This window comes from Cetorhinus maximus, chromosome 9 (assembly GCF_964194155.1).
Source record: "Cetorhinus maximus chromosome 9, sCetMax3.hap1.1, whole genome shotgun sequence".
In the NCBI taxonomy this organism is placed as follows: Eukaryota; Metazoa; Chordata; class Chondrichthyes; order Lamniformes; family Cetorhinidae; genus Cetorhinus; species Cetorhinus maximus.
In genome coordinates this window covers 63873669-63893313 of record NC_135887.1, presented here as the reverse complement: position 1 = coordinate 63893313, position 19645 = coordinate 63873669, and the positions used below count along the sequence as shown (strand labels likewise).

The window sequence follows — 19645 nt, the reverse complement described above, 5'->3', positions numbered from 1 at the left end:
ACTGAGCCAATGACTAGAATCATAGCTGAGTGCAGTACTGAGGGAGGGCTGCTGTGTCAGTTATGTCTCTATTCATGAGATATTAAGCTGAGTCTGTACGTGCTGACGGCACAACTGAACTACAGATACAACACCGTTATTCAAAGAGTGAGGTGTGTGGGGTGTTCGGGACCAACATTCATCCCACAACCAGACCCAGCAAAAATAAAATTAGCCAGCCAGGCATCTGATTCATCGAGGGTGAAATGTATGAAAATTTCTAAGAAATCTGATATGGTTTTTAGATAAATGCAAGTTCTTTCAACTTTTTTAAAAAGGTGCACTTCCTGTAATTAAACAGTGACACATGCACAAAATAAATTCCTCTCATTTAGTTCAAATGTTTTCAATTTTTTTCTTTGATTGGCATCCAGTGATCACTGCTGGAAAGGAAAACAAAAACAGAATTTTTAACTGCTGGAAAGGAGCTGTGTATCTGTGCATGTATGTATGTGCTACTCACTCCTCCCTGTCTGTGCAGGGCCTCACTGCTGGCAATCACCTCTTCAATACCCATGCTGGCACATACCATCCCGCCGCCCACACCCTCCTCGGCACATCCTATTCTCCCCGCCCACACCCTCCTCGGCACATACCATCCTCCCCGCCCACACCCTCCTCGGCACATACCATCCTCCCCGCCAACACCATCCTCGGCACATACCATCCGCCCCACCCACACCCTCCTCGGCACATACCATCCTCCCCGCCCACACCCTCCTCGACACCTTCCATTCTCCCCGCCCATACCCTCCTCGGCACATACCATCCTCCCCGCCCACACCCTCCTCGGCACCTTCCATTCTCCCCGCCCACACCCTCCTTGGCACATACCATCCTCCCCGCCCACACCCTCCTCGGCACATACCATCCGCCCCGCCCACACCCTCCTCGGCACAGCCCATTCTCCCCGCCCGCCCACACCCTCCTCGGCACAGCCCATTCTCCCCGCCCGCCCACACCCTCCTCGGCACATACCATCCTCCCCGCCCACACCCTCCTCGGCACCTTCCATTCACCCAGTCCACACCCTCCTTGGCACATCCTATTCTCCCCGCCCACACCCTCCTCGGCACCTTCCATTCTCCCCGCCCACACCCTCCTCGGCACATACCATCCTCCTCGCCCACACCCTCCTCGGCACATACCATCATCCCCGCCCACACCCTCCTCGGCACAGCCCATTCTCCCCGCCCGCCCACACCCTCCTCGGCACAGCCCATTCTCCCCGCCCGCCCACACCCTCCTCGGCACATACCATCCTCCCCGCCCACACCCTCCTCGGCACCTTCCATTCACCCAGTCCACACCCTCCTTGGCACATCCTATTCTCCCCGCCCACACCCTCCTCGGCACCTTCCATTCTCCCCGCCCACACCCTCCTCGGCACATACCATCCTCCTCGCCCACACCCTCCTCGGCACATACCATCATCCCCGCCCACACCCTCCTCGGCACATACCATCATCCCCGCCTTCACCCTCCTCATCACATACCATCCCCCCGGCCTACACCCTCCTCGTCACATACCATCCCCCCGGCCTACACACTCCTTCGCACATACCATCCCCCCGGCCTACACCCACCTCGACACATACCATCCCCCCGGCCCACACCCTCCTCGGCACATCCCATCATTCCCGCCCGCCCACACCCTCCTCGGCATAGCCCATTCTCCCTGCCCGCCCACACCCTCCTCGGCACATACCATCCTCCCCGCCCACGCCCTCCTCGGCACATACCATCCTCCCCACCCACACCCTCCTCGGCACATACCATCCTCCCCACCCACACCCTCCTCGGCACATACCATCCTCCCCGCCCACACCCTCCTCGGCACCTTCCATTCTCCCCGCCCACACCCTCCCCGGCACATACAATCCTCCCCGCCCACACCCTCCTCGGCACATACCATCCTCCCCGCCCACACCCTCCTCGGCACATACCATCCCCCCGGCCCACACCCTCCTCGGCACATCCCATCCTTCCCGCCCGCCCACACCCTCCTCGGCACAGCCCATTCTCCCCGCCCGCCCACACCCTCCTCGGCACATACCATCCTCCCCGCCCGCCCACACCCTCCTCAGCACATACCATCCCCCCGTCCACACCCTCCTCGGCACATACCATCACCCCGCCCACACCCTCCTCGGCACATCCCCTCCTTCCCGCCCACACCCTCCTCGGCACATCCTATTCTCCCCGCCCACACCCTCCTCGGCACCTTCCATTCTCCCAGCCCACACCCTCCTCGGCACATCCTATTCTCCCCGCCCACACCCTCCTCGGCACATCCTATTCTCCCCGCCCACACCCTCCTCGGCACCTTCCATTCTCCCCGCCCACACCCTCCTCGGCACATATCATCCTCCTCGCCCACACCCTCCTCGGCACATACCATCCTCCCCGACCACACCCTCCTCGGCACATACCATCCTCCCCGCCCACACCCTCCTCGGCACCTTCCATTCTCCCCGCCCATACCCTCCTCGGCACATACCATCCTCCCCGCCCACACCCTCCTCGGCACCTTCCATTCTCCCCGCCCACACCCTCCTTGGCACATACCATCCTCCCCGCCCACACCCTCCTCGGCACATACCATCCTCCCCGCCCACACCCTCCTCGGCACAGCCCATTCTCCCCGCCCGCCCACACCCTCCTCGGCACAGCCCATTCTCCCCGCCCGCCCACACCCTCCTCGGCACATACCATCCTCCCCGCCCACACCCTCCTCGGCACCTTCCATTCACCCAGTCCACACCCTCCTTGGCACATCCTATTCTCCCCGCCCACACCCTCCTCGGCACATCCTATTCTCCCCGCCCACACCCTCCTCGGCACCTTCCATTCTCCCCGCCCACACCCTCCTCGGCACATATCATCCTCCTCGCCCACACCCTCCTCGGCACATACCATCCTCCCCGACCACACCCTCCTCGGCACATACCATCCTCCCCGCCCACACCCTCCTCGGCACCTTCCATTATCCCCGCCCACACCCTCCTTGGCACATACCATCCTCCCCGCCCACACCCTCCTCGGCACATACCATCCCCCCGCACACACCCTCCACATCACATACCATCCTCCCCGCCCACACCCTCCACGTCACATACCATCATCCCCGCCCACACCCTCCTTGGCACATACCATCCCCCCGCACACACCCTCCACATCACATACCATCCTCCCCGCCAACACCCTCCTCGGCACATAAGATCCTTCCCGCCCACACCCTCCTCGTCACATACCATCCTCCCCGCCCACACCCTCCTCGGCACATACCTTCCCCCCGGCCTACACCCTCCTCAGCACATCCCATCCTTCCCGCCCGCCCACACCCTCCTCGGTACAGCCCATTCTCCCCGCCCGCCCACACCCTCCTCGGCACGTACCATCCTTCCCGCCCACACCCTCCTCGGCACAGACCATTCTCCCCGCCCGCCCACACCCTCCTCGGCACATACCATCCTTCCCACCCTCCTCGGCACATACCATACTTTACACCCTCCTCGGCACATACCATCCTTCCCGCCCACACCCTCCTCGGCACATCCCCTCCTTCCCGCCCACATCCTCCTCGGCACATCCTATTCTCCCCGCCCACACCCTCCTCGGCACATATCATCCTCCCCGCCCACCCACACCCTCCTCGGCACATCCCATCCGTCCCGCCCGCCCACCCACACCCTCCTCGGCACATCCCATCTTTCCCGCCCACCCACACCCTCCTCGGCACGTACCATCCCCCCGCCCACACCCTCCTCGGCACATACCATCCTTCCCGCCCACACCCTCCTCGGCACATACCATCCCCCCGCCCACACCCTCCTCGGCACATAGCATCATCCCCGCCCACACCCTCCTCGGCACATACCATCATCCCCGCCCACAACCTCCTCGGCACATACCATCCTCCCCGCCCACACCCTCCACGTCACATACCATCCTCCCCGCCCACACCCTCCACGTCACATACCATCCTCCCTGTCCACAGCCTCCTCGGCACATACCTTCCCCCCGGCCTACACCCTCCTCGGCACATCCCATCCTTCCCGCCCGCCCACACCCTCCTCGGTACAGCCCATTCTCCCCGCCCGCCAACATCCTCCTCAGCACATACCATCCTTCCCGCCCACACCCTCCTCGGCACAGCCCATTCTCCCCGCCCGCCCACACCCTCCTCGGCACATACCATCATCCCCGCCCACACCCTCCTCGGCACATACCATCCTTCCCACCCTCCTCGGCACATACCATCCTTCCCACCCTCCTCGGCACATACCATCCTTCCCGCCCACACCCTCCTCAGCACATACCATCCTTCCCGCCCACACCCTCCTCAGCACATCCCCTCCTTCCCGCCCACACCCTCCTCAGCACATCCTATTCTCTCCGCCCACACCCTCCTCGGCACATATCATCCTTCCCGCCCACCCACACCCTCCTCGGCACATCCCATCCGTCCAGCCCGCCCACCCACACCCTCCTCGGCACATCCCATCTTTCCCGCCCACCCACACCCTCCTCGGCACATACCATCCCTCCGCCCACACCCTCCTCGGCACATACCATCCCCCCGCCCACACCTTCCTCGGCACATACCATCCCCCCGTCCACACCCTCCTCGGCACACACCATCCTGCTCACTCTCCTCGGCACATACCATCCTTCCCGCCCGCCCACACCCTCCTCGGCACATACCATCCCCCCGCCCACACCCTCCTCGGCACATGCCATCCCCCCGCCCACACCCTCCTCGGCACATACCATCCTTCCCGCCCGCCCACACCCTCCTCGGCACATACCATCATCCCCGCCCACACCCTCCTCGGCACATACCATCATCCCCGCCCACACCCTCCTCGGCACATACCATCATCCCCGCCCACACCCTCCTCGGCACATACCATCCCCCCGCAAATACCCTCCACATCACATACCATCCTCCCCGTCCACACCCTCCTCGGCACATACCATCCCCCCGCCCACACCCTCCTCGGCACATACCATCATCCCCGCCCACACCCTCCTTGGCACATACCATTTTCCCGCCCGCCCACACCCTCCTCGGCACATGCCATCCCCCCGCCCACACCCTCCTCGGCACATACCATCCTTCCCGCCCGCCCACACCCTCCTCGGCACATACCATCATCCCCGCCCACACCCTCCTCGGCACATACCATCATCCCCGCCCACACCCTCCTCGGCACATACCATCATCCCCGCCCACACCCTCCTCGGCACATACCATCCCCCCGCAAATACCCTCCACATCACATACCATCCTCCCCGCCCACACCCTCCTCGGCACATACCATCCCCCCGCCCACACCCTCCTCGGCACATACCATCATCCCCGCCCACACCCTCCTTGGCACATACCATTTTCCCGCCCGCCCACACCCTCCTCGGCACATTCCATCCCCCCGCCCACACCCTCCTCGGCACATACCATCCCCCCGCCCACACCCTCCTCGGCACATTCCATGATCCCCGCCCACACCCTCCTCGGCACATTCCATGATCCCCGCCCACAATCTCCTCGGCACATACCATCCTCCCCGCCCATTACCTCCACGTCACATACCATCCCCGCGCCCACACCCTCCACGTCACATACCATCCTCCCCGCCCACAACCTCCTCGGCACATACCTTCCCCCCGGCCTACACCGTCCTCGGCACATCCCATCCTTCCCGCCCGCCCACACCCTCCTCGGTACAGCCCATTCTCCCCGCCCGCCCACATCCTCCTCAGCACATACCATCCGTCCCGCCCACACCCTCCTCGGCACATACCATCATCCCCGCCCACACCCTCCTCGGCACATCCCATCCTTCCCACCCTCCTCGGCACATCCCATCCTTCCCCACCCTCCTCGGCACATACCATCCTTCCCGCCCACACCTCCTCGGCACATCCGATCCGTCCCGCCCGCCCACCCACACCATCCTCGGCACATCCCATCTTTCCCGCCCACCCACACCCTCCTCGGCACATACCATCCCCCGGCACATACCATCCCCCCGCCCACACCCTCCTCGGCACATACCATCCCCTCGCCCACACCCTCCTCGGCACACACCATCCTTCCCACTCTCCTCGGCACATACCATCCTTCCCGCCCGCCCACACCCTCCTCGGCACATACCATCCCCCCGCCCACACCCTCCTCGGCACATGCCATACCCCCGCCGACACCCTCCTCGGCACATACCATCATCCCCGCCCGCCCACACCCTCCTCGGCACATACCATCCTTCCCGCCCGCCCACACCCTCTTCGGCACATACCATCATCCCCGCCCACACCCTCCTCGGCACATACCATCATCCCCGCCCACACCCTCCTCGGCACATACCATCATCCCCGCCCACACCCTCCTCGGCACATACCATCCCCCCGCACACACCCTCCACGTCACATACCATCCTCCCCGACCACACCCTCCACGTCACATACCATCCTCCCCGCCCACACCCTCCTCGGCACATACCATCCCCCCGCACACACCCTCCACATCACATACCATCCTCCCCGCCCACACCCTCCACGTCACATACCATCATCCCCGCCCACACCCTCCTTGGCACATACCATCCCCCGCACACACCCTCCACATCACATACCATCCTCCCCGCCAACACCCTCCTCGGCACATAAGATCCTTCCCGCCCACACCCTCCTCGTCACATACCATCCTCCCCGCCCACACCCTCCTCGGCACATACCTTCCCCCCGGCCTACACCCTCCTCAGCACATCCCATCCTTCCCGCCCGCCCACACCCTCCTCGGTACAGCCCATTCTCCCCGCCCGCCCACACCCTCCTCGGCACGTACCATCCTTCCCGCCCACACCCTCCTCGGCACAGACCATTCTCCCCGCCCGCCCACACCCTCCTCGGCACATACCATTCTCCCCGCCCGCCCACCACCCTCCTCGGCACATACCATCCTTCCAACCCTCCTCGGCACATACCATACTTTACACCCTCCTCGGCACATACCATCCTTCCCGCCCACACCCTCCTCGGCACATCCCCTCCTTCCCGCCCACATCCTCCTCGGCACATCCTATTCTCCCCGCCCACACCCTCCTCGGCACATATCATCCTTTCCGCCCACCCACACCCTCCTCGGCACATCCCATCCGTCCCGCCCGCCCACCCACACCCTCCTCGGCACATCCCATCTTTCCCGCCCACCCACACCCTCCTCGGCACGTACCATCCCCCCGCCCACACCCTCCTCGGCACATAGCATCATCCCCGCCCACACCCTCCTCGGCACATACCATCATCCCCGCCCACAACCTGCTCGGCACATACCATCCTCCCCGCCCACACCCTCCACGTCACATACCATCCTCCCTGTCCACAGCCTCCTCGGCACATACCTTCCCCCCGGCCTACACCCTCCTCGGCACATCCCATCCTTCCCGCCCGCCCACACCCTCCTCGGTACAGCCCATTCTCCCCGCCCGCCCACATCCTCCTCAGCACATACCATCCTTCCCGCCCACACCCTCCTCGGCACAGCCCATTCTCCCCGCCCGCCCACACCCTCCTCGGCACATACCATCATCCCCGCCCACACCCTCCTCGGCACATACCATCCTTCCCACCCTCCTCGGCACATACCATCCTTCCCACCCTCCTCGGCACATACCATCCTTCCCGCCCACACCCTCCTCAGCACATACCATCCTTCCCGCCCACACCCTCCTCAGCACATCCCCTCCTTCCCGCCCACACCCTCCTCGGCACATCCTATTCTCGTCGCCCACACCCTCCTCGGCACATATCATCCTTCCCGCCCACCCACACCCTCCTCGGCACATCCCATCCGTCCAGCCCGCCCACCCACACCCTCCTCGGCACATCCCATCTTTCCCGCCCACCCACACCCTCCTCGGCACATACCATCCCCCCGCCCACACCCTCCTCGGCACATACCATCCCCCCGTCCACACCCTCCTCGGCACACACCATCCTGCTCACTCTCCTCGGCACATACCATCCTTCCCGCCCGCCCACACCCTCCTCGGCACATACCATCCCCCCGCCCACACCCTCCTCGGCACATGCCATCCCCCCCGCCCACACCCTCCTCGGCACATGCCATCCCCCCGCCCACACCCTCCTCGGCACATACCATCCTTCCCGCCCGCCCACACCCTCCTCGGCACATACCATCATCCCCGCCCACACCCTCCTCGGCACATACCATCATCCCCGCCCACACCCTCCTCGGCACATACCATCATCCCCGCCCACACCCTCCTCGGCACATACCATCATCCCCGCCCACACCCTCCTCGGCACATACCATCATCCCCGCCCACACCCTCCTCGGCACATACCATCCCCCCGCAAATACCCTCCACATCACATACCATCCTCCCCGCCCACAGCCTCCTCGGCACATACCATCCCCCCGCACACACCCTCCACATCACATACCATCCTCCCCCCCCCCCACCCTCCACGTCACATACCATCATCCCCGCCCACACCCTCCTCGGCACATACCATCCCCCCGCACACACCCTCCACATCACATACCATCCTCCCCGCTAACACCCTCCTCATCACATACCATCCCCCCGCCCACACCCTCCTCGGCACATACCATCCTCCCCGGCCACACCCTCCACGGCACATACCATCATCCCCGCCCACACCCTCCTCGGCACATACCTTCCCCCCGGCCTACACCCTCCTCGGCACATCCCATCCTTCCCGCCCGCCCACACCCTCCTCGGTACAGCCCATTCTCCCCGCCCGCCCACACCCTCCTCGGCACGTACCATCCTTGCCGCCCACACCCTCCTCGGCACACACCATCCTTCCCGCCCACACCCTCCTCGGCACATCCCCTCCTTCCCGCCCACACCCTCCTCGGCACATCCTATTCTCCCCGCCCACACCCTCCTCGGCACATATCATCGTTCCCGCCCACCCACACCCTCCTCGGCACATACCATCCCCCCGCCCACACCCTCCTTGGCACGTACCATCATCCCTGCCCACACCCTCCTCGGCACATACCATCCTTCCCGCCCACACCCTCCTCGGCACAGCCCATTCTCCCCGCCCGCCCACACCCTCCTCGGCACATACCATCCTTCCCGCCCGCCCACACCCTCCTCGGCACATACCATCCCCCCACCCACACACTCCTCGGCACATACCATCCCCCCGCCCACACCCTCCTCGGCACATACCATCCTCCCCGCCCACACCCTCCTCGGCACATACCATCCTCCCCGCCCACACCCTCCTCGGCACATACCATTCCCCCGCACACTCCCTCCACATCACATACCATCCTCCCCGCCCACACCCTCCACGTCACATACCATCATCCCCGCCCATACCCTCCTCGGCACATACCATCCCCCCGCACACACCCTCCTCGTCACATACCATCCTCCCCGCCCACACCCTCCTCAACACATACCATCCCCCCGCCCACACCCTCCTCGGCACATACCATCCTTCCCGCCCACACCCTCATCGGCAAATACCATCATCCCCGCCCACACCCTCCTCGTCACATACCATCCTCCCCGCGCACACCCTCCTCGTCACATGCCATTCTCCCCGCCCACACCCTCTTCGGCACATACCTTCCCCCCGGCCTACACCCTCCTCGGCACATCCCATCCTTCCTGCCCGCCCACACCCTCCTCGGTACAGCCCATTCTCCCCGCCCGCCCACACCCTCCTCGGCACATACCATCCCCCCGCACACACCCTCCACATCACATACCATCCTCCCCGCCAACACCCTCCTCATCACATACCATCCTCCCCGCCCACACCCTTCTCGGCACATACCATCCCCCCGCCCACACCCTCCTCGGCACATACCATCCTTCCCGCCCACACCCTCCTCGGCACATACCATCATCCCCGCCCACACCCTCCTCGGCACATACCATCCTCCCCGCCCACACCCTCCTCGTCACATACCATCCTCCCCGCCCACACCCTCCTCGGCACATACCTTCCCCCCGGCCTACACCCATCTCGTCACATCCCTATCTTCCCGCCCGCCCAAACCCTCCTCGGTACAGCCCATTCTCCCCGCCCGCCCACACCCTCCTCAGCACGTACCATCCTTCCCGCCCACACCCTCCTTGGCACAGCCCATTCTCCCCGCCCGCCCACACCCTCCTCGGCACATACCATCCTTCCCACCCTCCTCGGCACATCCCCTCCTTCCCGCCCACACCCTCCTCGGCACATCCCCTCCTTCCCGCCCACACCCTCCTCGGCACATCCTATTCTCCCCGCCCACACCCTCCTCGGCACATATCATCGTTCCCGCCCACCCACACCCTCCTCGGCACATCCCATCTTTCCCGCCTACCCACACCCTCCTCGGCACATCTCATCCGTCCCGCCCGCCCACCCACACCCTCCTCGGCACATCCCATCCGTCCCGCCTACCCACACCCTCCTCGGCACATACCATCCCCCCGCCCGCCCACACCCTCCTTGGCACATACCATCCTTCCCGCCCACACCCTCCTTGGCACATACCATCATCCCCGCCCACACCCTCCTCGTCACATACCATCATCCCCGCCCACACCCTCCTCGTCACATACCAACCCCCCCGGCCACACCCTCCTCGTCACATACCATCATCCCTGCCCACACCCTCCTCGTCACATACCATCCTTCCCGCCCACACCCTCCTCGGCACAGCCCATTCTCCCCGCACGCCCACACCCTCCTTGGCACATACCATCCTTCCCGCCCGCCCACACCCTCCTCGGCACATACCATCCCCCCGCCCACACCCTCCTCGGCACATACCATCATCCCCGCCCACACCCTCCTCGGCACATACCATCATCCCCGCCCACACCCTCCCTGGCATATACCATCCCCCCGCACACACCCTCCACATCACATCCCATCCTCCCCGCCCACACCCTCCACGTCACATACCATCCTCCCCGCCCACACCCTCCTCGGCACATACCATTCCCCCACACACTCCCTCCACATCACATACCATCCTCCCCGCCCACACCCTCCACGTCACATACCATCATCCACGCCCACACCCTCCTCGGCACATACCATCCCCCCGCACACACCCTCCACATCACATACCATCCTCCCCGCCCACACCCTCCTCGTCACATACCATCCTTCCCGCCCACACCCTCCTCGGCACATACCATCCCCCCGCCCACACCCTCCTCGGCACATACCATCCCCCCGCCCACACCCTCCTCGGCACATACCATCCTTCCCGCCCACACCCTCCTCGTCACATACCATTCTCCCCGCCCACACCCTCCTCGGCACGTACCATCCTTCCCACCCACACCCTCCTCGGCACAGCCCATTCTCCCCGCCCGCCCACACCCTCCTCGGCACATACCATCCTTCCCGCCCACACCCTCCTTGGCACATCCCCTCCTTCCCGCCCACACCCTCCTCGGCACATCCCCTCCTTCCCGCCCACACCCTCCTCGGCACATCCTATTCTCCCCACCCACACCCTCCTCGGCACATATCATCCTTCCCGCCCACCCACACCCTCCTCGGCACATCCTATCCGTCCCGCCCGCCCACCCACACCCTCCTCGGCACATCCCATCTTTCCCGCCCACCCACACCCTCCTCGGCACATACCATCCCCCCGCCCACACCCTCCTCGGTACATACCATCCTTCCCGCCCACACCCTCCTCGTCACATACCATCCTCCCCGCCCACACCCTCCTCGGCACATACCATCCCCCCGCCCACACCCTCCTCGGCACATACCATCCTTCCCGCCCACACCCTCCTCGTCACATACCATTCTCCCCGCCCACACCCTCCTCGGCACGTACCATCCTTCCCACCCACACCCTCCTCGGCACAGCCCATTCTCCCCGCCCGCCCACACCCTCCTTGGCACATACCATCCTTCCCACCCTCCTCGGCACATACCATCTTTCCCGCCCACACCCTCCTCGGCACATCCTATTCTCCCCGCCCACACCCTCCTCGGCACATATCATCGTTCCCGCCCACCCACCCACACCCTCCTCGGCACATCCCATCTTTCCCGCCTACCCACACCCTCCTCGGCACATCCCATCCGTCCCGCCCGCCCACCCACACCCTCCTCGGCACATCCCATCCGTCCCGCCTACCCACACCCTCCTCGGCACATACCATCCCCCCGCCCACCCACACCCTCCTCGGCACATACCATCCTTCTCGCCCACACCCTCCTTGGCACATACCATCATCCCCGCCCACACCCTCCTCGTCACATACCAACCCCCCGGCCACACCCTCCTCGTCACATACCATCATCCCTGCCCACACCCTCCTCGTCACATACCATCCTTCCCGCCCACACCCTCCTCGGCACAGCCCATTCTCCCCGCCCGCCCACACCCTCCTCGGCACATACCATCCTTCCCGCCCGCCCACACCCTCCTCGGCACATACCATCCCCCCGCCCACACCCTCCTCGGCACATACCATCATCCCCGCCCACACCCTCCTCGGCACATACCATCATCCCCGCCCACACCCTCCCTGGCATATACCATCCCCCCGCACACACCCTCCACATCACATACCATCCTCCCCGCCCACACCCTCCACGTCACATACCATCCTCCCCGCCCACACCCTCCTCGGCACATACCATTCCCACGCACACTCCCTCCACATCACATACCATCCCCCCCATCCCACACCCTCCACGTCACATGCCATCATCCACGCCCACACCCTCCTCGGCACATACCATCCCCCCGCACACACTCTCCACATCACATACCATCCTCCCCGCCCACACCCTCCTCGTCACATACCATCCTTCCCGCCCACACCCTCCTCGGCACATACCATCCCCCCGCCCACACCCTCCTCGGCACATACCATCCCCCCGCCCACACCCTCCTCGGCACATACCATCCCCCCGCCCACACCCTCCTCGGCACATACCATCCTTCCCGCCCACACCCTCCTCGTCACATACCATCCTCCCCGCCCACACCCTCCTCGGCACGTACCATCCTTCCCACCCACACCCTCCTCGGCACAGCCCATTCTCCCCGCCCGCCCACACCCTCCTCGGCACATACCATCCTTCCCACCCTCCTCGGCACATACCATCCTTCCCGCCCACACCCTCCTTGGCACATCCCCTCCTTCCCGCCCACACCCTCCTCGGCACATCCTATTCTCCCCGCCCGCACCCTCCTCGGCACATATCATCCTTCCCGCCCACCCACACCCTCCTCGGCACATCCCATCCGTCCCGCCCGCCCACCCACACCCTCCTCGGCACATCCCATCTTTCCCGCCCACCCACACCCTCCTCGGCACATACCATCCCCCCGCCCACACCCTCCTCGGTACATACCATCCTTCCCGCCCACACCCTCCTCGTCACATACCATCATCCCCGCCCACACCCTCCTCGTCACATACCATCCTCCCCGCCCACACCCTCCTCGGCACATACCATCCCCCCGCCCACACTCTCCTCGGCACATACCATCCTTCCCGCCCACACCCTCCTCGTCACATACCATTCTCCCCGCCCACACCCTCCTCGGCACGTACCATCCTTCCCACCCACACCCTCCTCGGCACAGCCCATTCTCCCCGCCCGCCCACACCCTCCTTGGCACATACCATCCTTCCCACCCTCCTCGGCACATACCATCCTTCCCGCCCACACCCTCCTTGGCACATCCCATCTTTCCCGCCCACACCCTCCTCGGCACATCCTATTCTCCCCGCCCACACCCACCTCGGCACATATCATCCTTCCCGCCCACCCACACCCTCCTCGGCACATCCCATCTTTCCCGCCCACCCACACCCTCCTCGGCACATACCATCCCCCCGCCCACACCCTCCTCGGTACATACCATCCTTCCCACCCACACCCTCCTCGGCACATACCATCATCCCCGCCCACACCCTCCTCGTCACATACCATCATCCCCGCCCACACCCTCCTCGTCACATACCATCCCCCCGCCCACACCCTCCTCGTCACATACCATCCTTCCCGCCCACACCCTCCTCGGCACATACCATCATCCCCGCCCACACCCTCCTCGTCACATACCATCCCCCCGCCCACACCCTCCTCGGCACATACCATCATCCCCGCCCACACCCTCCTCGTCACATACCATCCCCCCGCCCACATCCTCCTCGGCACATACCATCCCCCCGCCCACACCCTCCTCGTCACATACCATCCCCCCGCCCACATCCTCCTCGGCACATACCATCCCCCCGCCCACACCCTCCTCGTCACCTACCATCCTTCCTGCCCACACCCTCCTCGGCACATACCATCCTTCCTGCCCACACCCTCCTCGGCACATTCTATTCTCCCCACCTACACCGTCCTCGGCAACTTCCATTCTCCCCACCCACACCCTCCTTGGCATATATCATTCCCCCTGCTTGCTCACATCAGTAAGCATGTGCCGTCCTCCCTGCAAGCATGCCCTGCCTCTGCATGTGTATCAAGATCAGGATCAAACTAAGCTGGGATACCTCTTTCCTGAGACTGCTGCCTGCCCATTGACACATGGAGACTGGCCAGTGATGGGCATGTGCAGTGCCACTCCTTTAAATCAGGTGATGAGCAGCAGAAACAATTAACTACAAGGAGACACCAAACAGCTGTCACAAGTCAGGAAGAAAGAAACACACACAAAACTGCTTGTTTGAATGCTGTGCAAGCCTGGGAAATATAGTTTAGCACATATTTTGGGGAGATGAGGAGAAAAAAGAGACAAGGAAACCCATTGGACCATAACCATCCCCTTTTCCAATTCCAAACACAAGCAGGGTACTCTTCATTTCAATCTGCATCCATCTGTAAAGAATTTAGGCAGACACCTGCAACTGCTGCAGGTGCAGATAATCTGCAGCTATCAAGTGGAAACGATGCAGCTCATGTACTGAATAGAAAAGGATCAACAAAAACATTTCATCAGCCAGCTCACAGGCCCGCCTCTGTTTTCAAGAAATTTTTTCATGCAAAGGATATGGGCTAGAAGGTTTCCGGGGTAAGTAACCACCGAGGTAAAGCCGATGAACTTAGTAGAAGTCTTGTTACCATAAAAAACGTACATTCGACCTGTAGACAGTAACAAAGGCTACGTTAGCAGACACAAATCACACAACTATCCCCATTCATCTACATACAAATTAAGAGGGGATTACCACATTTTTCAACTTGTGTTTCTGAGATCAACCTCATTGTCAAAATATACATGTTTCCACAATCCCAGATATTTCCAGGTCATCCCACAATCCATATTGCTGGAAAAAAGAGACATGCTGTCAAAGCTTTTCACCTTACACTTATCGGGACAGACGCAAGATTTCAAAGGGAGCAACAATTTAGAATGTAGGATCATAACTGGTTGGCAAGTCAATTATGATTGGTTGAGAATGCAACAGGGAACTGTTGTGCCCCAGCCTTTTGTTTAATTCAGAAAACGCCCTGGACATATTCCTTTATATATCCTTTATTTTGTCTAACATTAGATACGATCCTGCGATTGGACAGCACTTGCTGAACAATCCCAATTGTGCTAAGAATCATACTAACAACCAATTTAATAATCACAACTGTTACAGCACAGGAGGCCATTTGGCCCATCGTGTCAGCATCAGTTCTTGATAAAGCATACAGTGTTCTAGGCGTTATTACTAGGGGCATAGAGTGCAAGAGCAAGAAGGTTATGTTAAACTTGCATAAGGCACTAGTTCAGCCTCAGCTGGACAGAATAGGGAGAAACTGTTCCCACCCATGAAAGGATAGAGAATGAGAGGGCACAGATTTGAATTAATTGGCAGAAGAAGCAAAAGCAACATGAAAGAAAACTTTTTCACACAGCGAGTGGTAAATGTCAAGAATGCACTGCCTGAGTGTGTGGTGGTGGCAGGTTAAATCGAGGCACTCAAAAGGGAATTAAACTGTTATCTGAAAAGGAAGAATGTGCAGGGTTACAGGGGGAAGGCAGTAGGTGAATTTCTTTAATATTATCAATCGGGTTCGCAATATGGCTCACTTACCCTTGCTAAAAGTTACATATATTCATATACAGGGGCCTGTTCTCAGCAGGCAAAAAGAACATGTCCAGACAATGCGCCATTTTGAATTAAACAAAAGGCTGGGGGACAACAGATCCCTGGTGCATTTGCCATGGCAACAATCATTGTTAACTTGCCAACCAATAAGGACCCTTTGCCCATTGTTGCTCCCTTTGAAATTTGGCATTCTTGCAGCTGTCCTGATGAGTACAAGACAAAAAAACTTCCTTTTTCAGCAATAACCCAACAAAAGCACTGCAGGAAGTGCATTATTTTCAGCACTGTGTTGAAAATGAACTAGGATTCAACATCAGTTCCTGATCAAGTACAAATCAGGAGAGGCTTCATCTGAAGTAGTCAGCTAATGATAACAGCCGAACTGGAATCAGTGGAGCATTGATACAAGTGTAACAAGTGTTCAACTTGAAGCATCCTGCAATAAACAGAACATTTTCTCCCTTCTTTCCACCATCAACTGAACCCCCTCTAGTCCTAAAGGTGATGGTGGTATAGTTCCATGAGCATAAATGTTCATCCTCTACTCATTGAGACAATGTCAGCAGGAAAGCTATTGAACCGCTGGAGGCATCATAGCTAGACCTGATCCAGACATGTCCCCATAGCCCCACACTGTCTCTTCCAGCAGGGTCGGCAATATCCTATCCGTAAAATCATAAGCCAGGCAGAGAAAGAGAGAGTGAGCATATATCTCAAGTGTCCAAAAGCCAACAGAACAGCCTTAATATCAGGAACAGGTTCTGAAAGTGTGCACTTAGCATAATGTGTCATTCTGTGATACGCTATTAATCTTACATAAGGCATCTACCCTCATTGCATCAACAGACTGGAGCCTGGTAACAGGAGAAAAACAAGAACACCACATTCTCAGGGTTAAATATGAGATGGAAAACGTAAAGGCTGTACCTAAAATAATTCCAGGAAATGCTGGTAACAGACAGAAGGCCAGTCAACACCTGACAGCCAGCATTTCTAGCAGCTCCCCACCTGTGCATTATGAGGTACAGTGAACAGCTCACCAGGCCCTTCTCTTCAGATCTTGCTGCATCGGCTCTGTAATTCCGTTATTTAATCCAAGTTTGCACTTCAGTCAGATTCAAAAAATGCAGGAGGACTGGACAAAGCAGGGAAAATCCATGCACCATTCTGCAGGCAGCAAATAAGGAGAGAGAGGGAAGGGAGGAAACAAAGAAAACTCACCCAAGTTCTGTCTAAATTCAGATTTCACGCCAATCTGCAAAACTTGGTTCTCAAATAAGATGCCGTTATTTTTACAAACAAACCTGAAAAAGAGAAAAAAAGAGTTAGAAGAAACAGAGAGAGGGAAACCTAAGACAGAATGCTACAACTTTAAAAACATGGATTCCTTCTTTCTCTCCTTGCTCGACGGCACTAACTCTATCAGAGTACAGCTCCAGCTTCCTTCAGAACCTAATCCAAAGTGTCCATTATTCACATGAGCCTAAACCAGTGTTGCGCACTGCGTTTAAGTGAGCAAAATGTGAGCAGTAAACACTGTTGTTTGGCCTGGAACCTCAAGATACATACGAAATACTAATGTCCATGCATGTGGACTTTAAATGTTCTGTGTATTTATTGGTTAAAAAGGTAAAATGAAAATCAGTGCTTTACTTCCTCATTGGCTGAATGCTGCAAGATTTTTTCTCAATAAATATATATGTGAAGTATATTTACCTGGATTGTTGAGTGTACGTGAGGTGCTTCTGACTAAAATGACTGCAAGTAGTTAAAGCAGCATTGCCAAACTGAGATATGCTTGAGAATTTCACTTCACATTTGTCTTCACCCAAGAGAATGAAGATGAAGGTATGGAACTCAGGGAGAGAGACTGCGAGGTTCTTGAGCAAATTGATATAGGGAGTGACAAGGTATTGGAGGTGCTGGCAGGCTTAAAATTGGACAAATATCCAGGTCTGGATGATTTGTATCCCAGACTGCTGAGGGAGGCAAGGGAGGAGATCGCAGGGGCTCTGACCACGGGGGAGGTGCCAGAGGACTGGAGAACAGCTAATGTGGTTACGTTATTTAAGAAAGGTTGTAGAGATAAGCTAGGGAACTACAGATCAGTGAGTCTCACGTCAGTGGTAGGGAAACTATTGGAGAAAATTCTGAAGGAGAGAATCTATCTCCACTTGGAGAGGCAAGGTTTGATCAGGGATAGTCAGCGTGGCTTTGTCAGAGGGAAATCATGCCAAACAAATTTGATTGAATTTTTTGAGGAGGTGACCAGGTGTGCAGATGAGGGTAGTGCAGTTGATGTAGTTTATATGGATTTCAACAAAGCCTTTGACAAGGTCCCACATGGGAGACTTATAAAGAAGGCAAATGCACATGGGATACAGGGTAACTTGATAAGGTGGATTCAAAATTGGCTTATCTGTAGAAGACAGAGGGTGATGACAGAAGGCTGCTTTAGTGACTGGGAGCCAGTGTCCAGTGGCGTCCCCTATTATTTGTCATTTGTGCTGGGTCCCCTATTATTTGTTATTTATATAAATGACATAGATGACTATGTGGGGGGGTAGGATTAGCAAGTTTGTGGATGACACAAAGATTGGCTGGGTGGTTAACAGTGAGATTGAGTGTCTTGGGCTACAGGAAGATATAGACGGGATGGTCAAATGGGCAGATAAGTGGCAGATGCAATTTAACCCTGAAAAGTGTGAGGTGATCCACTTTGGAAGGAGTAATTTGACAAGGAAGTATTAAATGAATGGCATGATACTAGGAAGTTCTGAGGAACAAAGGGACCTTGGCGTGTGTGTCCATAGATCTCTGAAGGTGGAGGGGCATGTTAGTGGGGTGGTGAAAAGGGCATATGGGACACTTGCCTTTATCAATCAAGGCATAGATTACAAAAGTAGGGAGATCATGTTGGAGTTGTATAGAACTTTAGTGGGGCCACAGCTGGAGTACTGTGTGCAGTTCTGGTCGCCACATTATAGGAAGGACGTGATTGCACTGGAGGGGGTGCAGAGGAGATTCATCAGGATGTTGCCTGGGATGAAACATTTAAGTTATGAAGAGAGGTTGGATAGACTTGGGTTGTTTTCGTTGGAGCAGAGAAGACTGAGGGGTGACCTAAACGAGGTGTACAAGATTATGAGGGGCATGGACAGGGTGGATAGGGAGCAGCTGTTCCCCTTAGTTGAAGGGCCAGTCACGAGGGGACACAAGTTCAAGGTGAGGGGCAGGAGGTTTAGGGGGGATGTGAGGAAAAACTTTTTTACCCAGAGGGTGGTGACGGTCTGGAATGCGCTGCCTGAGAGGGTGGTGCAGGCAGGTTGCCTCACAACATTAAAAAGTACCTGGATGAGCATTTGGCACGTCATAACATTCAAGGCTATGGGCAAAGTGCTGGTAAATGGGATTAGGTAGGTAGGTCAGGTGTTCCTCACGTATCGGTGCAGACTCAATAGGCCGAAGGGCCTCTTCTGCAACATGTGATTCTG

At 59.2% G+C, this 19645-nt stretch overlaps 1 protein-coding gene across 1 annotated transcript in view; it reads right to left on the bottom strand.

The window, feature by feature from the left end:
• LOC144684694 (AP-2 complex subunit alpha-2-like) overlaps positions 1 to 19645 on the bottom strand; it is a 103821-nt gene that overhangs the window by 15139 nt on the left and 69037 nt on the right. The window contains exons 16-17 of the mRNA XM_078548817.1: positions 17373 to 17455; positions 15103 to 15192 (exon numbers count right to left, since the gene is read on the bottom strand). Coding sequence (XP_078404943.1) covers positions 15103 to 15192; positions 17373 to 17455 — 173 coding nt within the window. The remainder of the gene's footprint in view (positions 1 to 15102; positions 15193 to 17372; positions 17456 to 19645) is intronic.